Source organism: Sesamum indicum, linkage group LG11 (genome assembly GCF_026168435.1).
Source record: "Sesamum indicum cultivar Baizhima isolate 11 linkage group LG11, ASM2616843v1, whole genome shotgun sequence".
Lineage (NCBI taxonomy): Eukaryota > Viridiplantae > Streptophyta > Magnoliopsida > Lamiales > Pedaliaceae > Sesamum > Sesamum indicum.
In genome coordinates, this window is record NC_142667.1 from 14996031 (window position 1) to 15014138 (window position 18108).

The 18108-nt window shown below is 34.4% G+C and overlaps 2 protein-coding genes across 2 annotated transcripts; both read right to left on the reverse strand.

Annotated features, from left to right (window-relative positions):
• Positions 1–1350: 1350 nt before the first annotated feature.
• LOG3 (lysine decarboxylase family protein) lies at positions 1351–5365 on the reverse strand. The gene is made up of 7 exons (XM_011096353.3): positions 4961–5365; positions 4003–4100; positions 3841–3871; positions 2946–3045; positions 2276–2346; positions 1986–2129; positions 1351–1666 (listed from the first exon to the last, which is right to left on the reverse strand). Exons 1-7 carry the CDS (start codon positions 5078–5080, stop codon positions 1574–1576), a joined length of 657 nt encoding a protein of 218 aa, XP_011094655.1. The 5' UTR covers positions 5081–5365; the 3' UTR covers positions 1351–1573.
• A 10092-nt stretch (positions 5366–15457) lies between these two features.
• On the reverse strand, positions 15458–17993 carry LOC105174361 (pentatricopeptide repeat-containing protein At2g13600-like). Its single transcript, XM_011096439.2, has one exon. It carries the CDS (start codon positions 17988–17990, stop codon positions 16473–16475), a length of 1518 nt encoding a protein of 505 aa, XP_011094741.2. The 5' UTR covers positions 17991–17993; the 3' UTR covers positions 15458–16472.
• Between the last annotated feature and the right edge of the window lie 115 nt (positions 17994–18108).

Below are 18108 nucleotides of genomic sequence, written 5' to 3' on the forward strand. Positions count from 1 at the left end.
CAGATGGTTTAAAATGAAACTGAAAATGCTGTCGGGACCATGACCAGCTATCATTTTGTCTTAAATTATCCAAGGCACATGGACCTTCCTCCTTGCTGTTTTACCCCACAACATCTCACCTTTCACCCACACTTAGTGTTGTTTTACTCATCCCCACGCTCATCCCTTCCTTCTTTGTCTGTTTTGGAAACTTTGACAGAATATTATTCGAATCTTTTAACTTCTGCACCAGTTCAAGAGCCACATTTTGACTGTGATTCAGTTCTGATGCCTTTTAATCCCGGCCATGTATTTGCATGGTGTACCTTTTGGAACCATTAGGTAGCACTGTCCCTTTAATCCATGAGCAGCTTTAGATTGGCCCTCCATGTTGTTACAACTTGTCTTTGGTTGGATGTATGTTTTTGTCTGTTGCCAAGCATCGATAGAGACTTAACAGAAAAAACAGGCATCGGAGAATTAGTTGAAAAACATGCTTTTAACGCGGATGGTCCCTATGTTCTTTCTTGAATGTGGAACATTTGGTCCTGTTACCGACTAGCACAGCCGGGTGCCGACAACTTTCATTGTCTTTCTTTGTTCTATACTAAACAAGGAAAATTATGGGACGTAGAATTTGCTGCTCAACCTTCAGTAGGATTTAGGGGAACAAATATTCTAATAGTTTTATGATTTACAATATAGTTGAATGCAAGGAGGATTACATTGGATAAACTTATATAAGTCTTCTCTTTTACCTATGTTTTATATTTTATGCGGGGTTAACTATTGCAACGTGATAGTTCTATAAATCATTGAGATACATATTTGTTCATGAAATTACATGCATCACTTGTACATGTTCCACTGACATTTAACACAATGAAGTTGTGGGTGGATGATTTTAAACGATTTACGAATTGACTGGGGTAGCTTTATAAGAAGTGGAGGGCCCTCCTCCAATCCTCCTTCCATGCTATTATAGCGTCTAATTCAAGTGAACGTAAGCCCTAAGTGGCTTCTGCACTTGTTAGCAGTAAGAATGGTCCCTCAATTTTATCCAAAAGAAACAAATGATATGGTGCTTCAATCCTCTCAAACTGCCAATATATGCACATCCCCTGTATAACAACTTAGCTCAGACCTCAGAGTTTCACATACTATTCAATGCAAGAACAACGTGCAGACGCTGCTACAGTCAACTCATAAAAATATTCTGTTTCAAATTATTGGTTGATCTTGTATTTTTGTAACATATGTATGTCAATGTATATAATTTTTTTCCTTAAAATACAACTGATGTTCACTGCGCGTGCATGTGTGAATCAAAATACAAGATGCAATACCTTTATGATGACAAAAGGGAACGTATTTTATGAGAAAATAGTAAGTTTCCATTAGTACTGGAATTACATAATGCATTTACTAGTTACAACTTGCAAGCAAATTAAACAGGGAAAATATGAAGGTATCGCATATTGAGCAACATTTCCAGATTACTTTACAAACGATTTCTCTAAAATTCCAAGTTAGCTTCTTCCGTTGCCAATAATCCATTTTCTAATGAATTCTTCTATGCTGCAATTCCATTTCTTCACCTGGACATATCGTATTTCTGAGAGTAGCCCAACTGCTCCATCTCCCAGCTCAGTTTTGGCGCAACCCGTTCATGGCGAGGTACATACTCCTACGAATCACACGAGACCACATCAATAGGACACAGATGTACCACTTCTTTGAAAGTGGAAGCAACCGAACGTTTGTGCCTGGACCACTTTCTGAATTCTTCCCACATGTTCAAGTGCTTAGCAGTCTACGTGAATTCCCATAGCATCCAAGTGATGTCTCAATGGCCACTAACAAACAGCCAATCCAGTGTTCTTTTTCAAAGTTCTTCTATTTAGACACATGCTTTCTAATTTTTTATGTCAATTATTGGTGGTACTATGTGCTTACAAGAAATCAAATGCCAAAATCTTCAAAAGTTTTCTCTTGCAGACAATTACCTCCAATTTCTTGACAAGCTCCTTTGCTGTTGGTGCGGATACGATGATGTGGCGAGCATTTGGACTAATGAATCCTTCTTCCACAGCTTTGTCGATAAATGACAATAATGAGTTATAATATCCATCCACATTCAGCAACCCCACCTGCAAAATGCCAACAGTTGATTGATTTCTTTACCTTGCAGGATTGGGACTGATAAAGTTCTGTCTATTGGTTCCAACAGTTTCCTAATCTTACGTACAAGAAAAAACAATTAGGATTATTTCATGAGTTGCACGACATAAATTACCGGCTTATCATGGATGCCAAGTTGAGCCCATGTTATCACTTCAAGTAATTCCTCCAGAGTTCCATAACCCCCTGTTTGCATTGACACAAATGGCATTTAAACCACGCATGCTTTTTTGACGCCTCTATTTGCAACAAAAAGTACATCAAACAATTTAATCGAGCTATTAACTTTAGCTAGTCTACAGAGGGAAATTAGATGATGGTGGAAAAACAATGAGCAAAGGCATTTATTGGTCTCATCCTTTAATAAATGAGCAGCATGATCCTCTGGCAACCTGCAGTGTAGATTATTCTTTACGCTACAGTGTAGCATGGCATCATAGTGCAATATTTATTTCAAATTCAGAATGGTTGACTGATTGAGTCCTTGAGGTGCAGTCAAAAGGTTAGCATGTAATGATTAGATACTACCCAATTGAGCATTAAAAAAGATAGAATAGTGTGAAAGGACAAGATGTGTAATGAAGGAAGCAGAGTGGTTGATTGAGGTCATTTCCCACACGATTAAGTGCAAGTGCAAAACACCTGATCTACTTGTCGCCAAAAAAGTCGGTTATAAGTTAAAAGGGGAGATGGTTTTCACAACTTATTTTCCTTGCATCCAAGAGTTTTAGATGAACTGAATGTTGGTGGATCCAAGAATCAAACTGGCTTCATCTTATACAAACCTGGTAATGCAATAAAAGCATCTGAATGCCTGGCCATCTCTGCTTTCCTTTGGTGCATATCTGCAACTGCTTTCACTTCCCCGACTGTTTCGCCAGTTAACTGCACAAACACAAGGTGCCAAATCCCATAAAGCTAAATGTTGATAAAGCTGAAATGGGAGAAGAGAGTTTAATTGTATTGGAAGCTGTGCAGTTCTGCAGTCAAGTAATGATGGTATTTGCAGGAAAAATTGGATTTAAAGTAACTATCTCAGAGTCAGTAACTTCAGAGCTGGTGGTGGATTTATAACCAGATAAGCATATACACACACATAGTCAAATGTAAAAAATTCAAGCACAGAAAGAGCCAAGAGAGAAAATCAGAAGGGGCAGAGCAGAACAGTGTCAATTAATGGTGAAACAGAAAAGGAAAAAACCAGTGCAAACATTTGTAGACCAAAAATGTATACATTGTACTGAAACAACCACTCCATAATACTCTACCCTATGGATAAGGTATTGGAAGGACCAACCAAGTAAAGATGAACTATTTCATGTTGTTCAAATCAAGAGCAAAAAAATAAAAGTAAAAACAGATCATGTCTTTTTTTTTCTTTTTTACCAGGACAGAACAAACATATTGACTAAGAAAACTGAAGAAATTTACTTTAAACCTAACAAAAAGGAAAATGGAAAGAACGCAGTGGGAGGGAAGTAAAAAGACAGGAATTGGGAGAACGGAAAGCAAGCAAGCTACCAAGAAATACATCCTAACAAGATGAAACTACTCCAAGTAAAACCATGGAAGAAAAAAAAAAGGAAATAATTGCAAAGATACTTTGGTGGGGTTTCAGTTTTAATACTAATAATATAATAATAAAAGGCCAAAGACTTTTATAAACCTCTGCAGACATACCTCTCGAGGCATGAGCGTCTTGGGAATCACCCTGCAGAGGGGGGACAATAACATGACAAAAATCAGTTTTAGTGTAGAATTAAACAAGATTAACCATTATAACAGGCTAAACTCGGTTAATCATTGATAGAGTAGGAGTAAACTACAAGGAAAGATGCTCACCCAATAACATGCCGACCACCATCATGAACAGCTTGTGAAACCAAACCCATCAGGCCTATGCTACCTCCTCCATAGACCAAATCAATGTTCCTCGAAACCTTAAGACAGACCAAACAAATTAGACTAAAGTTCCAAGGCTCCAGCAAAATAGAAGCTTTTCTCAAGTGGGCTCAGATGGGTTAACATTTTTCATGCTGAGTTAACTTTTGAAAAGATTACAACATCCCCTCTGTAAAGTACATTTACATTCATTGACATTATGGAGGAAGGAAAGTGGTTTAAAGAAAAAAATAAAGAATGTTTCTTTCATAGTCAAATGGGATAACACAGTGAAGAGTACTCTTTATAGTACACTCAGATACCAAGTTCTTATCCATTTGAGGAAGAGCAAAGCGTATTCATTGCATAAATTTGGGAGAGAGCTGTAGACGAAAGTAACAAGACTTATGGAAAAAATATAACACGGAAGGCAAAAGAACATGTAAATATCTTGACTTTGTTATCTCCATGTAGGGAAGCAACCTGAAACTTAGCATCCACTCGCTTGAATTCGAAGGGGAATGTCCTTTTAAGTAATAGAGATGGGTATTCTAGCTACATGCAACATTCCATCTCCAAAAGTCTTGATGAACAGCATATTTGCATGAGAATTTGAACCCAAAAAATACAAATAAAATTGAAAGAATCCAACTAAAAATGGGAAAAGCCACAGTTAGCTTTTATTTCAGGAAACAGAGACCTAGCATTCTGCAATTCTTAGAAGAATTTGCTGCTATAAAGACAGACACATAGCAGGTGCAAACACAACTTGATAAACTATACATATATGGACACCCCAACTTCAAACAAACACACCATTTCATATTATAAAGCAAACCCAAACCCTGAAAAAAAATAATGGAAGAAAGTTTAAAGAGTTTATATACATGGGGAAGAAAGCAGAGAAAGGTGTTATTACCAAGACTTTGCCGAGTTCAATAGCAGCTTCTTGATAGCTAGTCTTCTTGCCCTGGCTACTCCCACAAAACACACAAATCCTCTTGAATTTGGACGCCTTCACTTCACACTCTCTCTCCATTTTCTTTCCCGACTCTTGCCTCTCTCACTTCCTCCGTTGGGCTATATATATTTGTCTTTTATCTCTTGACGCGGGTGACAACTTAGAATAAAAGAAGAATCTTTCTTCTACAGTCGCCTCTGTATATACCACCTACCTTTTATGCGTACACATATAGTGCCTGCATATGAGATAACGTGTGTATGTATTTGTATGTATATATATAGAGAGAGAGAGAGGAGAGAGAATTTGTGGTATGGAAGAAAACAAGCATTAACTGGGAGACCTTTGCTTGACCAATCTTGGCTCTTCACCAATAACATTGGGAGGGGTTTCATTTATAAGGGCTTTCTCACGTGCAGAAACAACACCTCCACCCTAACTCGCACGTGCCGATCACTATTTTTTTTTTTAAATACTTAATATTTTTTATAATATACAATTTATTATATTATTCAATATATTCAAATTTAAATATTAATTAAAAATATCAATAATTCAGATAAACACGACAATAAAATAATAAATTATTATAAAAATAAATATACGCACGCATTCATAAAATTCAAACTCACAACCTTATCAATCAAATGAGGTCTAATCGACAAGTATTTAGATATTTTATAGAGGGGATATTTAGCTAATTTTTATAAGTATTTTCAAGAGCTTTATACACATTTTCTATAGGCTTAAAAAAAGCACCTTATAACATACAAGAAAATTATATAATAATATTAATAATAATTGAGATATAAAAAGCCTGACGCGGAATTGGTAGCGAAAGATAGTGACAGATCAGTCAGTTATTTCAATAACTATATATTCCTTACGGATCCCCCCAATCCTATTTCTTGATTGTTACGGGAAAAAAAAATTAAAAAATAAAATTCTTTAAATATTTCTCTAAAAAAATACTTGCTTTCAATGAATATAATCACACTAAAAATACTCATGAGTTTTAAAAAGAAATTTCGATTTTTAAAAAATTACGCTGCATGTACTTTTTGCAATCATGCTCACGTCACAATTTGAACGTATAACACTGGAAGAACAGTCGAGAATTTATAATGTAAAATATGACTAGAGACGATCACGGTAATTTTTCATAATTATTTTGCTCCTTTTATAAGGACAAAAAACTTTATTCAATAAATCAAAAGGATGTTTCTATCTTTTTTTTATAGTATGTGATTTATTACAACATACCAATGATTTAAATTAATAAATATGTTGAAACGAGAAAAATAAATAATAAATTATTATAAAAATAGACATACACGTACATTCATAATACTATTGTTGTAAGTCCTTGACATTAGAAATAAGAAGAGAAAATGTTGATGTGTGGAAGAAAAAAAAAAAACAGCATTGGGATTGTGAGAAAAACATCTTGACATTTGCAGTTTTATGGGCACTGCAACTCCAAAAGATGAATACCTTTTCATGTGTGCAAAAAAGCAGAGTGAGATGGGCAGTGTTGTTTTTTTAATACTCATGTGCATGCATTAAAACTAATTGTACTAAAACAATAGAATTGGCATTGGCATTGGCATGGGCATGCACATACATTTTTTATTCCTAGAAATTCAGATTTAATTTTGATTTTAGCATAGGCATAGAGCAATGTGCAAAAACTATATATTTAAAAATTAGATGATTGAACAAGGATGTGGGTGATCATGGGTGGGTATGTGTTTGTGCCCTTATCACCCTGTATTAAGAGACAAGGTTGCTGTATACATAGGAAACATTGTATTTTTATTACACGCCCCCCATTCCCTTCCCCATAACACTTCCACCAAGCATGCTGTCCCCAGCCCCCCATCCTCTTTTCCATTTAATCTTTTATTTTCTTTTTCATTCTAACTTTTTTATTTTTTTTGTAACGGGTAAATGTCTTTAATTAAGCTTAACGCGTACGTATAATGTTAATTATAGTAAGAATATAGTGTATTGCGCAAGGAGTATAATGTTGTATTATGGTGGGAATGATGGGTTAAGGGTTGAGGGTTGAGATAATTAATGTTAATCCGACGTAGGGACGACCTCAAACTTATCTTGTATGTGAAATTTGTGCAACAACATTTGATCTTGGTAATAAAATGGCCTGTTATATGTCACTTTTTGGTTTTAGTCCAATTAAAAGAGTACCTCCATGAGGGCTTTTATAGAATTTGTCCTGATTTATTGAACCCCAATATGATGTTTTTAGAACATTCTTTTTTATCCAAATTTCACCAAACACATCTTAGTAGAAAGTAATGTAGATATCTTTTTTTTGTTTGTTTTTCTTGTCTTGACTCTTTCTCTACCGTCACTTTTCTCTTTGAATTCTGATGTCTGATTTCTACGTACTTTCATCATATAATATATTTTTAGATATATATTAATTTAGGGGTGAAAATTTTGTGTACGAAATTTATGTAATTGAAGTGTAATATAAATTTTATTTATAATAATAATTAAAAAATGAATTGATGAATTCGTTTTCTTTTTTTTCTGAAATGAATTAATAATTAGGTTGGTGAGGTCCCGGAATGGAATTTAGTGTGTTATAACACAGAGATGAAACATAGACCTAATCCCAACGTTGGCCTTTCGACTGTTGTTACCTGTCTGCCTCTGCCCATTCAGTCACGATAAATTAAAATTTGCAGTGGTACTGTATATTGTGGTAGTGGATGCCTACTAATTACTATAGTAATTAGTAATAAAAATACGTTTTTAACTCATACTCATGCTTGCACGCCTTTAACGCATCTTCTCTCTCTTAATTATTTTATCTTGTTATAGCAAGAAAGTTATTTTGTTTTGTTTAATTACACGCATTTTAAAATTAAAATAAATAAGTAACGGGTCAAATAATAAGGCATTGCTACACTCTTGAACAAAAATTATTACATACAACGGGGTATAAAAATACCGAACGATATGAATATATATAAAATAAAAATGATGACGACTTTTATTCTTTTTCAAATATTTTTATACTTAATGCATATGATAATATTTATTTTTCCCACTTCATGAGCCAATGTGCTCCCAAAAAGAAAGTGACGGGAAACAAACTTTGATGGAAATGTAGAAAACTCCAATTACACCCATTCTACGTACGTACGAGAGTGGAAAATGACTTAGAATTTAATTATAACGGGTGTAAATTAAAAGAAAATTCAATGGCCATATATATATATATATAATATTAGTTGTTATGACATGCCGTCTCTGCATGTATATAATAAATAATTATTTATACTTAAAAAAATATATTACAAATAAGAATAAAATATATAAATCAACGCATCACATTTAAAATAAAAATAAAAATAAACTAATTTAACGATATTATTGACACAAAAAAAATTTGGTATCGTTGTTTTACAAACTGCCGTCTGTGAGTGTAATTTTCATATTAGTATAAATAGATCGAATAGATATATAGATCAAAAGAATAATTTAAGTAGGGTTGACTGAGAATACATAAAGATATTCTTTGGTAGGTTAGAAAATATAATTTCACAGTATAAGTAGTCGTTATTTATAAATAAAAATAGAATTTTTATAATATATATATATATATAGGGTGGTGGGTAGGGGCTAAAAGGTTGAGCAGCCGCAGCTCTTTTTGAAATGAGATTATAAAGAAGCAACAAAAATTGAATGAGTATTGGTATTGGTGTAAGCATGGTGGATTAAGTGGGCTTGAGCATGCTCATTCTAATTGTCTCTATATGGATTGTACCTATACATCCACTACAACTACAATTTGCTCTTCATTATTTATTACTTCTTTAACTCTACCTACCTAGGTAACAATTTTTTTTTTTTTTAATGCAAATTGATTAGTCAAGTTGTTTGCTGTGTATAATTTCTTGAATACAAAAACTTTGAGGTTTTAATATTTTATAATTTAATTTAATGTATTGGAATTTCAGTGCCATTTGAAAATTTTATGGGTATTAGTTGTTCGACTGATACTTATTATATCCATCGTTGAGCTTAGGTCGATCCGTCGTCTTGTATATAAAAAGTATAGTCGAGTTTGATTGGATTTAAATCAATTATATAATAAGTGCAATTCACTTACAGTGTGGTTGGTGTACAATTCGAAAAAAATAACCATTACATGATAAATGTATTACACACTGCTCCGTAGCTGATTTAGTTTGATAAAATCTGATTTAGAAAAAAAAAAAATTAAAAAGCAATCAGGATCATAACAGTCTATCCATCACTAAAACTAGCGCAATCGATAATCATTATAAATAAAGCCCCATAACAAACAAACACATTACTCGTATCTAAATGTATTTTCACTAATTGTGTTAAAAAAAGAAAAGCTCTCGTCAAGTTCAAAATGAATTAATTTTTAAAGTAATGATGAGCGACAAATTAATAGTCGCACAATACCCTTTTCCTGATCGTAGCGTTAGCATATTTACTACTCTCGGGGAAACCTACGGCAATAATCTTAAGAATTCTTTTGTATAAATCTTTTCTTTATAAAATGCTCAAATATAGTAGCTGAAAAATAAGTAGAATATTGAATATTGTGAACATAACATGAAATTCCCTTAATTAGTCACTTTTTTTCATGTGTTACATTGACTGGTAAAGATAGTGTGGGTTAGAGGAAAAGCCCTCTAAAGACACATGGAGGAGGACAGGGGGTTGTTTGTGGAAGCTGATAGTTTGTCACCAATTATTTTTCCACCAATTACGTTTGAGTATTATGCAGTGATGGACCCAACTATGTTATGACATATGTCGCATTAGCCAATCCCACATTTGATTTTCGGATCTCCTCCAATTTTTCCATAACTAATTTGATGGATTTTCATATGGTCTCATAAAGCTTGGGCAGCAGTATGACTTCTGTTGTCAGTGTCACCTCTCTCTCTCTCTCACACAAACATTTCCAGATAACCTCTCTGTCTGCAACACCCTCCTAAAAACTTCAAATTTTTACTACAACTCTTTTTTTTTTTTTCACTTTCGACTTTTTTGAAATTAAATTCCAATCATATAACACGCTAATAACATAATTTCGTTCAGTTAAAAAGTTAAAATGCTGAAATCTCTTTTCACGTAGGACTCAAATTATTGGGAAAAGTTGATGGATTTGTGAGAGTTGTGTATGAGGAAGTCGAAGCAATAGTTAGACTCTTTATTTTTAAAATAATTATTGATCCGCTCTGGTGTTAACAGAAACGGCAATTTGTCTCTCAACATACTTTGACTTATAATCTCAAAGTAGTAGCATTACAAATTTGAAAACTCTCTTAATAAAAAACGAAATGCTTTTATTGCTGGCACTTTGAAATGCTCTGAAATGCTTTTCAAGTTGATATGAATGACTGAAATTGTTAGATCTATTTATAGAAGTTGAAAATATATCATTGAATCAACATGTTCAATCAGAAAAAATACCTTTGAAGAGTTATAGCTTTTCATTCGAATGAACACATCGTTTCACCAAAAAGGTTACACCCAATGAACACATCATTTCAACCAAAAGACACACATATTCGATTGATTAGACATGGTCAAATAGTGATTAAGCGCCATCAGCCATCATCCACGTATCACAAACTTATTATGTGTATCACATCGTTACCGGTCACTTATTACTATTTAATATGATAAAAATAAATTTATTCTTGAAATTAATCATCATTTTCCAACACAAACCCGTGGTATTATTTTAATTCACGAATGAATTGGTACATATATCTTCTTCCAAAGTGTAACTGAAGGGCTTGGTGATTAATTGTGTGACTATAATCTTGGGTCCGAATTTTGGTTAGCAAGATTGGTCTGTAGGCGCGGTCACGTTTTGTCTCCTAAACGCAGGCGTAGGCGTAGGCGTGGGCATAGGTGGATTTGTTTCTCTCTTTAATTGGCTGACTCAATATCTCACTTAAATTTCACCCATATTCAGATTTGAATTTTTGTGTATTTTTTGTTTTGTTGGGGTTGTCTGTTTCTTAGTAATGAATGAATGAAGTGTGATCTTGATTGGGGTGAATGCCGACGCAATTTTTGCTCCCTTTTTGCCCTCAATTCACGGCGCCATAATTTTGATTTGTTAATTAATGTCATTTAATACAATTTGGATGTTTTGAATATTTTCTACTTAATTACTCCCACTAAGTAATTTTATTCATAATTAATCTTGAAACTATTCAGTAATTATTACAACTAAATTATAGATAATTTGTTTAGGGAAAATAAGACTAGGGATGGATGTGATATAAGGTTGATGGACATGAAAAGGGAGAAGACAAAAACTCCCAACACCTAAATTTGGATATGCAAATCTTCACTTGAAATCAATGAGATCCCCCGCCCCCTCAAACACTTGCTAATTGATGGAAATCACAAAAAGGACAAGTCCTCAGAAATTCTAATGTGTATCGAGGATCAACCAGATTGGAATCAACTATATAACAAGTGTAATATATTTGTTATGTGATTAGTGTATAATTAAAAAAAATGAGTATTATAGTTAATTAATGCCAAATGTAAAGGGATGGATTTAGAAAAGTGGAAAAGTGAGGGGGGAACTTTTTGACCTTAAAGATGAGGAAACTGAGAATATATATAGTTAGTTTAGGCAGTTGATGAGTAGTAAGAGGGCGGTGGTTATGACTTATGACCACTTTGTCTTTGGAGGGAACTAATCGGAATTTAATGCCATCACCCCTCCCTACCCCACAACTTGTACTCATTCATTGCTTTAATTCATCTAATTATTTTAATAATTAATTCTTCTATCTATGTATGTGCCTTTTCTAATTACTTTGGATTATAAAAAAAGAAATAATCACTTTTACTTTTTAATTATTAATTAGGGTTCACAACAATAGTCGACCTCAAATCGAGTTTAATTGTATTTAAATTAATTATATGATAAGTATAATAGTGAATCACATACTTGCATTATAATTAATTTAATTTAATTAAATCTAATTTAAGTAAAAAATTGATTATATTGAATTATATTGTGGGAATATTGGGACGCGGAAAGAGTAGGGGTTTATGGAGAATGAATGAGAATTGAGGAAATTAAAAGAGAGTTTTGGTTAATTGGTGGAGTAGTGCAGTGGAGGTGATGGGAATGAGTTTGTGTTGAGTTGAAAAGGTGATGAGTAAATTGATAATTAATGTGGGCATCACAAACCTTAAAAAATGCTTGATTAACTCCTAATCAAACATATCATTACAGGCCCCACCCCACCCCCCCTACCTAATCCTAACAATCTTAACGCCCAACCGCATGCAACTCAACTCCATCCGGTAGTTAATACCGTTACCCCCAAAAAATTATAAAAATAAAGTCAATGTAGCATTTGTCATATTCTGCTGCTCTGGGAATTACAAATTTCGCTGTACGCACGACAGCAACATGTCAAGTAGAAATATTAGTTTTTCTATTTTTTGAAATTATTACACTCCAACTACTACGTACTCCTTCCATTTATAATTTACATTACAAAATTTTCTCTTGCTCATAACTCTAATTAAAATACGATTTTAGAACATAAAATATAACTGCAGGCACATCGTAAAAGTTTTAATTTTCGTAATATATATACTAAAATTTGAAAATTATATATTAATATTATTAATTATGAAGATGGAGGTATTAGGTATAGTAATTCGGATGTTGGGATGCATGCATGTAAGCAGCATATATGTGTGTGGTTCTTTCTTTGGTCTAAATTGACGGCCATGCATGCCTTCAAATACAAATATAATTACTTGCATTATTAATTTATGACCACCTTTAATGTGTTTGACTGTTTTATGTTGTGAGAGAGAGAGAGAGAGAATGAAATTAATACTACATGCGAATTGGTCAGTTTATTAGCAATACCTAAAGTGGGAGAGTTTGGAAAAAGCCATTGGGAGTAGGTAATGGACTGACACAGACACTCAATTTACTTGCACTTCACTGTCTTAATATTTTTTATGAATAAATTGTTAGGGCGACAAAGACGCAGGTTGAATGCAATTTATCATTGTGATACGTGCAATGAGCGAAAACTTCTTTAATGAAAAAAGAATTAGCAAATGAGTTCATTGTATTTGAAAAATAGGAAACAGAAAAGTTTAGAAAAATGCAACAAGAGAATTGGCAAAAACAAGGGGAAAGTGGTGTAAATTAAGAGGAGTGATGCATGGCTTGAAAACTAAAAGTGGGGTGAAAATTGCAAACATGTAGACAAAGTGGAAAAGCAAGAGGGATGGTGTAGTGAGTGATGGGCAGAGTCACAGGTCAAAAGTGGGCCAAATTCTGACGACTGTGTCGCCACCGAAAGAGCCCAATTCTCAGTACGACAAAAATGGAAAGGCCCCACAACTTATCCTTAAATTTAGACAACCATCCAATCCAATCCAATCCACACACAACAAAACGTAGTTTGAGACTAAGCAGTAGATGGACTTAAAAGAGTGAAATGGAAATTGGAAATTAGGAATTGGGAATTGGGGGGTGTTTGTTTGCTTTGCGGTCTGCTGATGATGTCTGGCTTTTACAAGGAACTTATGTCTGCTCCCTTTTCAGTTTGTCTACCTTTTCGGACCACCTCTACAAACCCTCACTTCTCAACACAATACCCAAAAGAACAAAACCCTTTCTCATTCATTTTCAACTTCTCTTTTACTTTCACTCCATTTTTAGATTTCGGATTAGTTTTCCTTTCATTAAACAATCTCCAAAGTCCAAACCCCCGGCTTGGGATCCTCTACTCCCCAAAATGGTGCTACATCTTCTATTGCACCTCTAGATTGATGACATGTGGATAAATAGTGTTGACGAGAGATTTGGGGAAGAGGGGAACGGTTAGGTAGGAGAGAGAAAGAGGAGATATTGATATAAATAAAAAAAAATTGAAGAGAGAGAGAGACACAGAAAATGTTAGAAGAAGATAAGATGTTAGAATATTAAACATACAAATGTATTTCTAACACCAAATATATTACTGTCATCATGCTGATTTATCTAAGAGAGCTTGTGCCTTGATTACTTGTTGCTGCCATGAAAAAAACATATAAATAATTAGAAATGAATATAATATTATCAAATAGTAACAAAACTTCTCAGATTGTTTATATCACCTATAGTAACTGTGTTAAATTTGTCTGACTTGGGTGATCTAATCTTGAAAAGTAACGATTGAAATTGAGTTGATGCTGAAAATTTGGATCGAAATTCTAGAAAAAAAAAATTACGTAAATGTGAAATCACAATAACTAGAAAATTAGTTTTTTCAAAATATACTATAGTTAAAAGATAAATAATATATTTTGTCGAATATACCTGTACAAATTAAAATGGTTCCATATGAGACGGGGAAGCACCTATTTGAACTACCTAATTTATCATAATAGCCTGAATAAGTATCAAATATACTCATTTTTCTTTATAACATAAAGAAAAAATCTCAAGTATACCAATTCACAAGTTTAATTCATCGAATAAATAAATGTAATGTATGGAATAAAAATAATACTTACTTATTATTCTCTGTATTGGTACATATATAGAATTGAATTAATACAACAGAAGATGTAGCACCATTTGGGAGTAGAGGATCCAAAGCCCAAACCCCCCACCCCCTACTCAATAATCAATATTTCTCGATTTATTTATAAAATATTTGAAAACCCTTAAAAATACACATTTATTTTTATTTAGTTCTTGGCCCGATAGTTGAATTTTTACTAATAATCAGTACGAATTTGAAACTTTAGAATTACTTTTTACACATATGTGCAAAAAAAAATTAAAAAAAGAAAAGAAAATAAAAGGGAGTTGATGTGAATCAATCATTCAAATTAACAAAAAGAAGCAACCGAAAAACGGAGCAAATTTATGGCGAGGCAGAGACAAAGCATGTTACTTGGTTTTATTTATTTGAAGGGTCAAAAGTGATGCGTGATTCTAGTAACAAACTCCTTGAAATGTGTGATCACTCACTCAAAAACCCTAATTTATTTATTTTATTTTCCAATCTTTCCTGAAAACAAAGATAAATATTTATACATACATTTAAATATGCAATTTCCAAGAGAGATATCTTATTACTGTATTGTAGCATTAATTTGTTGGTGGGTTGAAGTCAAATAAAGTGAAGAGATAAAGTTGCTGTGGGAATGATTAAGGTCACACTTGTATGTTGCCTTTTCTAGTTTTTGAACTTGATTTAATACTTAAATCATTTCAGACCACCTGCACAAGTTTGTTTGTCACATTTGTTTTTTCAAATATTAACAACCCTCCACAGTTACAAACCACTTTAAGCAATGAATACAATATGTGACTGGGGTCTCACTCTCACTTTAACACTCATATCAACCTGCTCTATCATCATCACCTAATCAAGTCTTTCCACTACCACATTTCTGGAACCCTTACTCCCTCTAATGGTTCTTGAATTCTTGATACTCATGCATTATTAGCCTAAGCTTCTTCTTATATTGGCTGTTTAAGCCAAGAACATGATTAGGTGTAAGAAATTTATCAGCCCAGTCAATCACGCATGTGGAAGACTACAATGAGTTCAGTGCTTGTTTTTTGCGCAGACATGATGTAGTGATTAGTTTATTAGTAAGTAGAATATTAATTGGTTCTGGAAATGGCGTGATGCAAACATGAGTCACTTATTTCCACACAAGTTGTCTACCAGGCTTGTGGAAAGTTGGTCAAATGAAATTGTGCTGATGAGAAATATGTTGGAAGTTCAATCTGCAGAAGGGGGGATTTTGGAGGTAGACTTAGAGGGGTGTGTATCAGAATGTTGTCTAAATAGATCTCCAATCACTTAAAGTGTACAACTGGACTATAGAAAATTCTGAATGTATCACAAGCCTAATGGAGTAGAAGCAAATAGAGTGATTGGAGTCTACCTGTGAAAATGTGACATGGGTGGAGAAAAGCCCAAATTCTCAGAGCTGCTATCCATTTGTAAGCAGAGAGAGTTTTCTTAACTCAGGCCCAACAAGAATCTGAGCTCTAGTTGGTTGTCTAGGAGAACTGAAATGGATATGAACAATTTGCTAAGAAATACACAACTGTACTCAGTTACGACTTGCTTTTCTCCAAGCTAGTGTTGTTTAGAGTAATGAGCTCTCTTCGGACGCTTCTGAGTCCAAAATGATTCTTGTTGAGTTTGGGCAGGCTGGAATTCTGAATCTGATTCAACACTCTTTCAGATGTAATGGGGCTATATCTTCCTTTTGCTCAGCTGTTGGAAATAACGTGCCCCTCAAATTCAGTTTTAGTTATCTGGTTCCTTGATGAACAAACATTATCTTTCAGGAAGATACAGAGAGGAAGATTTTGACAGCTTATGATGTAAACTTTACACCAAGCCTCTCAAGCCCCAAGAAGTCATAGCATGCAACTCTACTCCAATCCATCTGAAAATCTATCCAATCTTAAATAGTATTTCTCCATGTCATAGGCGAATAACTCAACAACTGCATAAATCTGATCAGCCTCTGGATGAATTTCATCCCCAGTGGTGAATAAATGATTTTTCCCCTTAATATCAATCCAACTACAACCCAACTCCTTTCTAGCAGCTCCATCCCGCATTTGTGCCCTCATTTTTGCCACCTCCTTCCATTTCCCAGCCAGTGCAAAAATATTAATGACCATCAAACACGCACTTGAATTGTAAGGTTCAAGTTTCAATATTTGTTCTGCGGCACAAACACCCAATTCTGTGTTTCCCCAGATCCTGCATCCATTCAACAATGTCCTCCAAAAGATTGTTGTTGGCTTGAAGGGCAGCTCCAGTATAATCTCATATGCTTCTTTAAGCTTCCCGGCACGTGCATAAAGGTCCACCATTGCGGAAAAATGCTCGGGTCCTGGTGATATCCCATAATCCATTTTCATTGACTGAAAATACTCTCTCCCTTCCTGCACAAATCCGCAATGGCTACAACCATGTAAAACCCCCATATAGCTAATTCCATCTGGCAGAACTTGAGCCTTTTGCATCTGATGGAAAATCATCATTGCTTCCAATCCATACCCATGCTGTGCAAAACCCACAATCATAGCATTCCATGTTACACGATCAGGTTTATCTAAGTCCAGGAAAATGCGCCTTGCGTTGTAAAAACTCCCGGTCTTGACAAACATAGCAATTGCTGAATTTCCAACATGATTATTACCATGAAACCCCCTTTTAAGAGGTTGACAATATACTTGCTCACTCACCGAAACAATTGCTAAATCAGCGCAGGCCGACAACACACTCGTGAACAAATGAGGAGTTGGCACAATTCCAACCAACAACATTTCTCTAAACACATTCAAGCTCTCAATTGCAAACCCATTCTGCTGAAACCCCGATATAATGGACGACCAAGAAACTGCATTTGCTTCAGGCATTTGCTTAAACAAGCGCCACGCTTCATCAACCTGTGAAGCACGACACAATCCAGTAATAATAGCTGTCCAGCTCACGACATCTTTCTCAGGCATTGCTACAAACAGCTTCAACGCCACATGAGTTTTTCCCGCTTTTATATAACCCATGATCATGGTGTTCCAAGAAACAGAAGTCCTGTCAGGCATTCTGTCGAACAACTCTCTTGCATGCTCAACCATTTCGTTCTCAAGGTAGCACCTGATCATGACATTCCAAGAAACCGAGTCTCGCACACCCATTTCATCAAATATCTTTCTTGCGTGCAAGATGTCTCCTCTGATAGAAAGCTGTAACATTCTCTCTGTTAGTGCCACCAAAAGGTCATCCTCCCGAGCGTTTAATGGAAGCCTCCTATGCTTTATTGGGGAAGGATTATTAACATTATGTGGGGTGCGTAAGCTAAAAAGGGCTTTGTTATTCGGGGAGTTATATATCAATTTGATTGAATTGTGATGTAACCATCTTTTCACATGGATCATCTCCAATGCGCAAGAAGGAGCCTAAACTTATTTATTATTTCCTCCAAGTTACATTTTTCACTGCAAGAAGCTGCATTTAGACTATATAAACCAAAGCACCAAAACCTCTTCCAAAAGT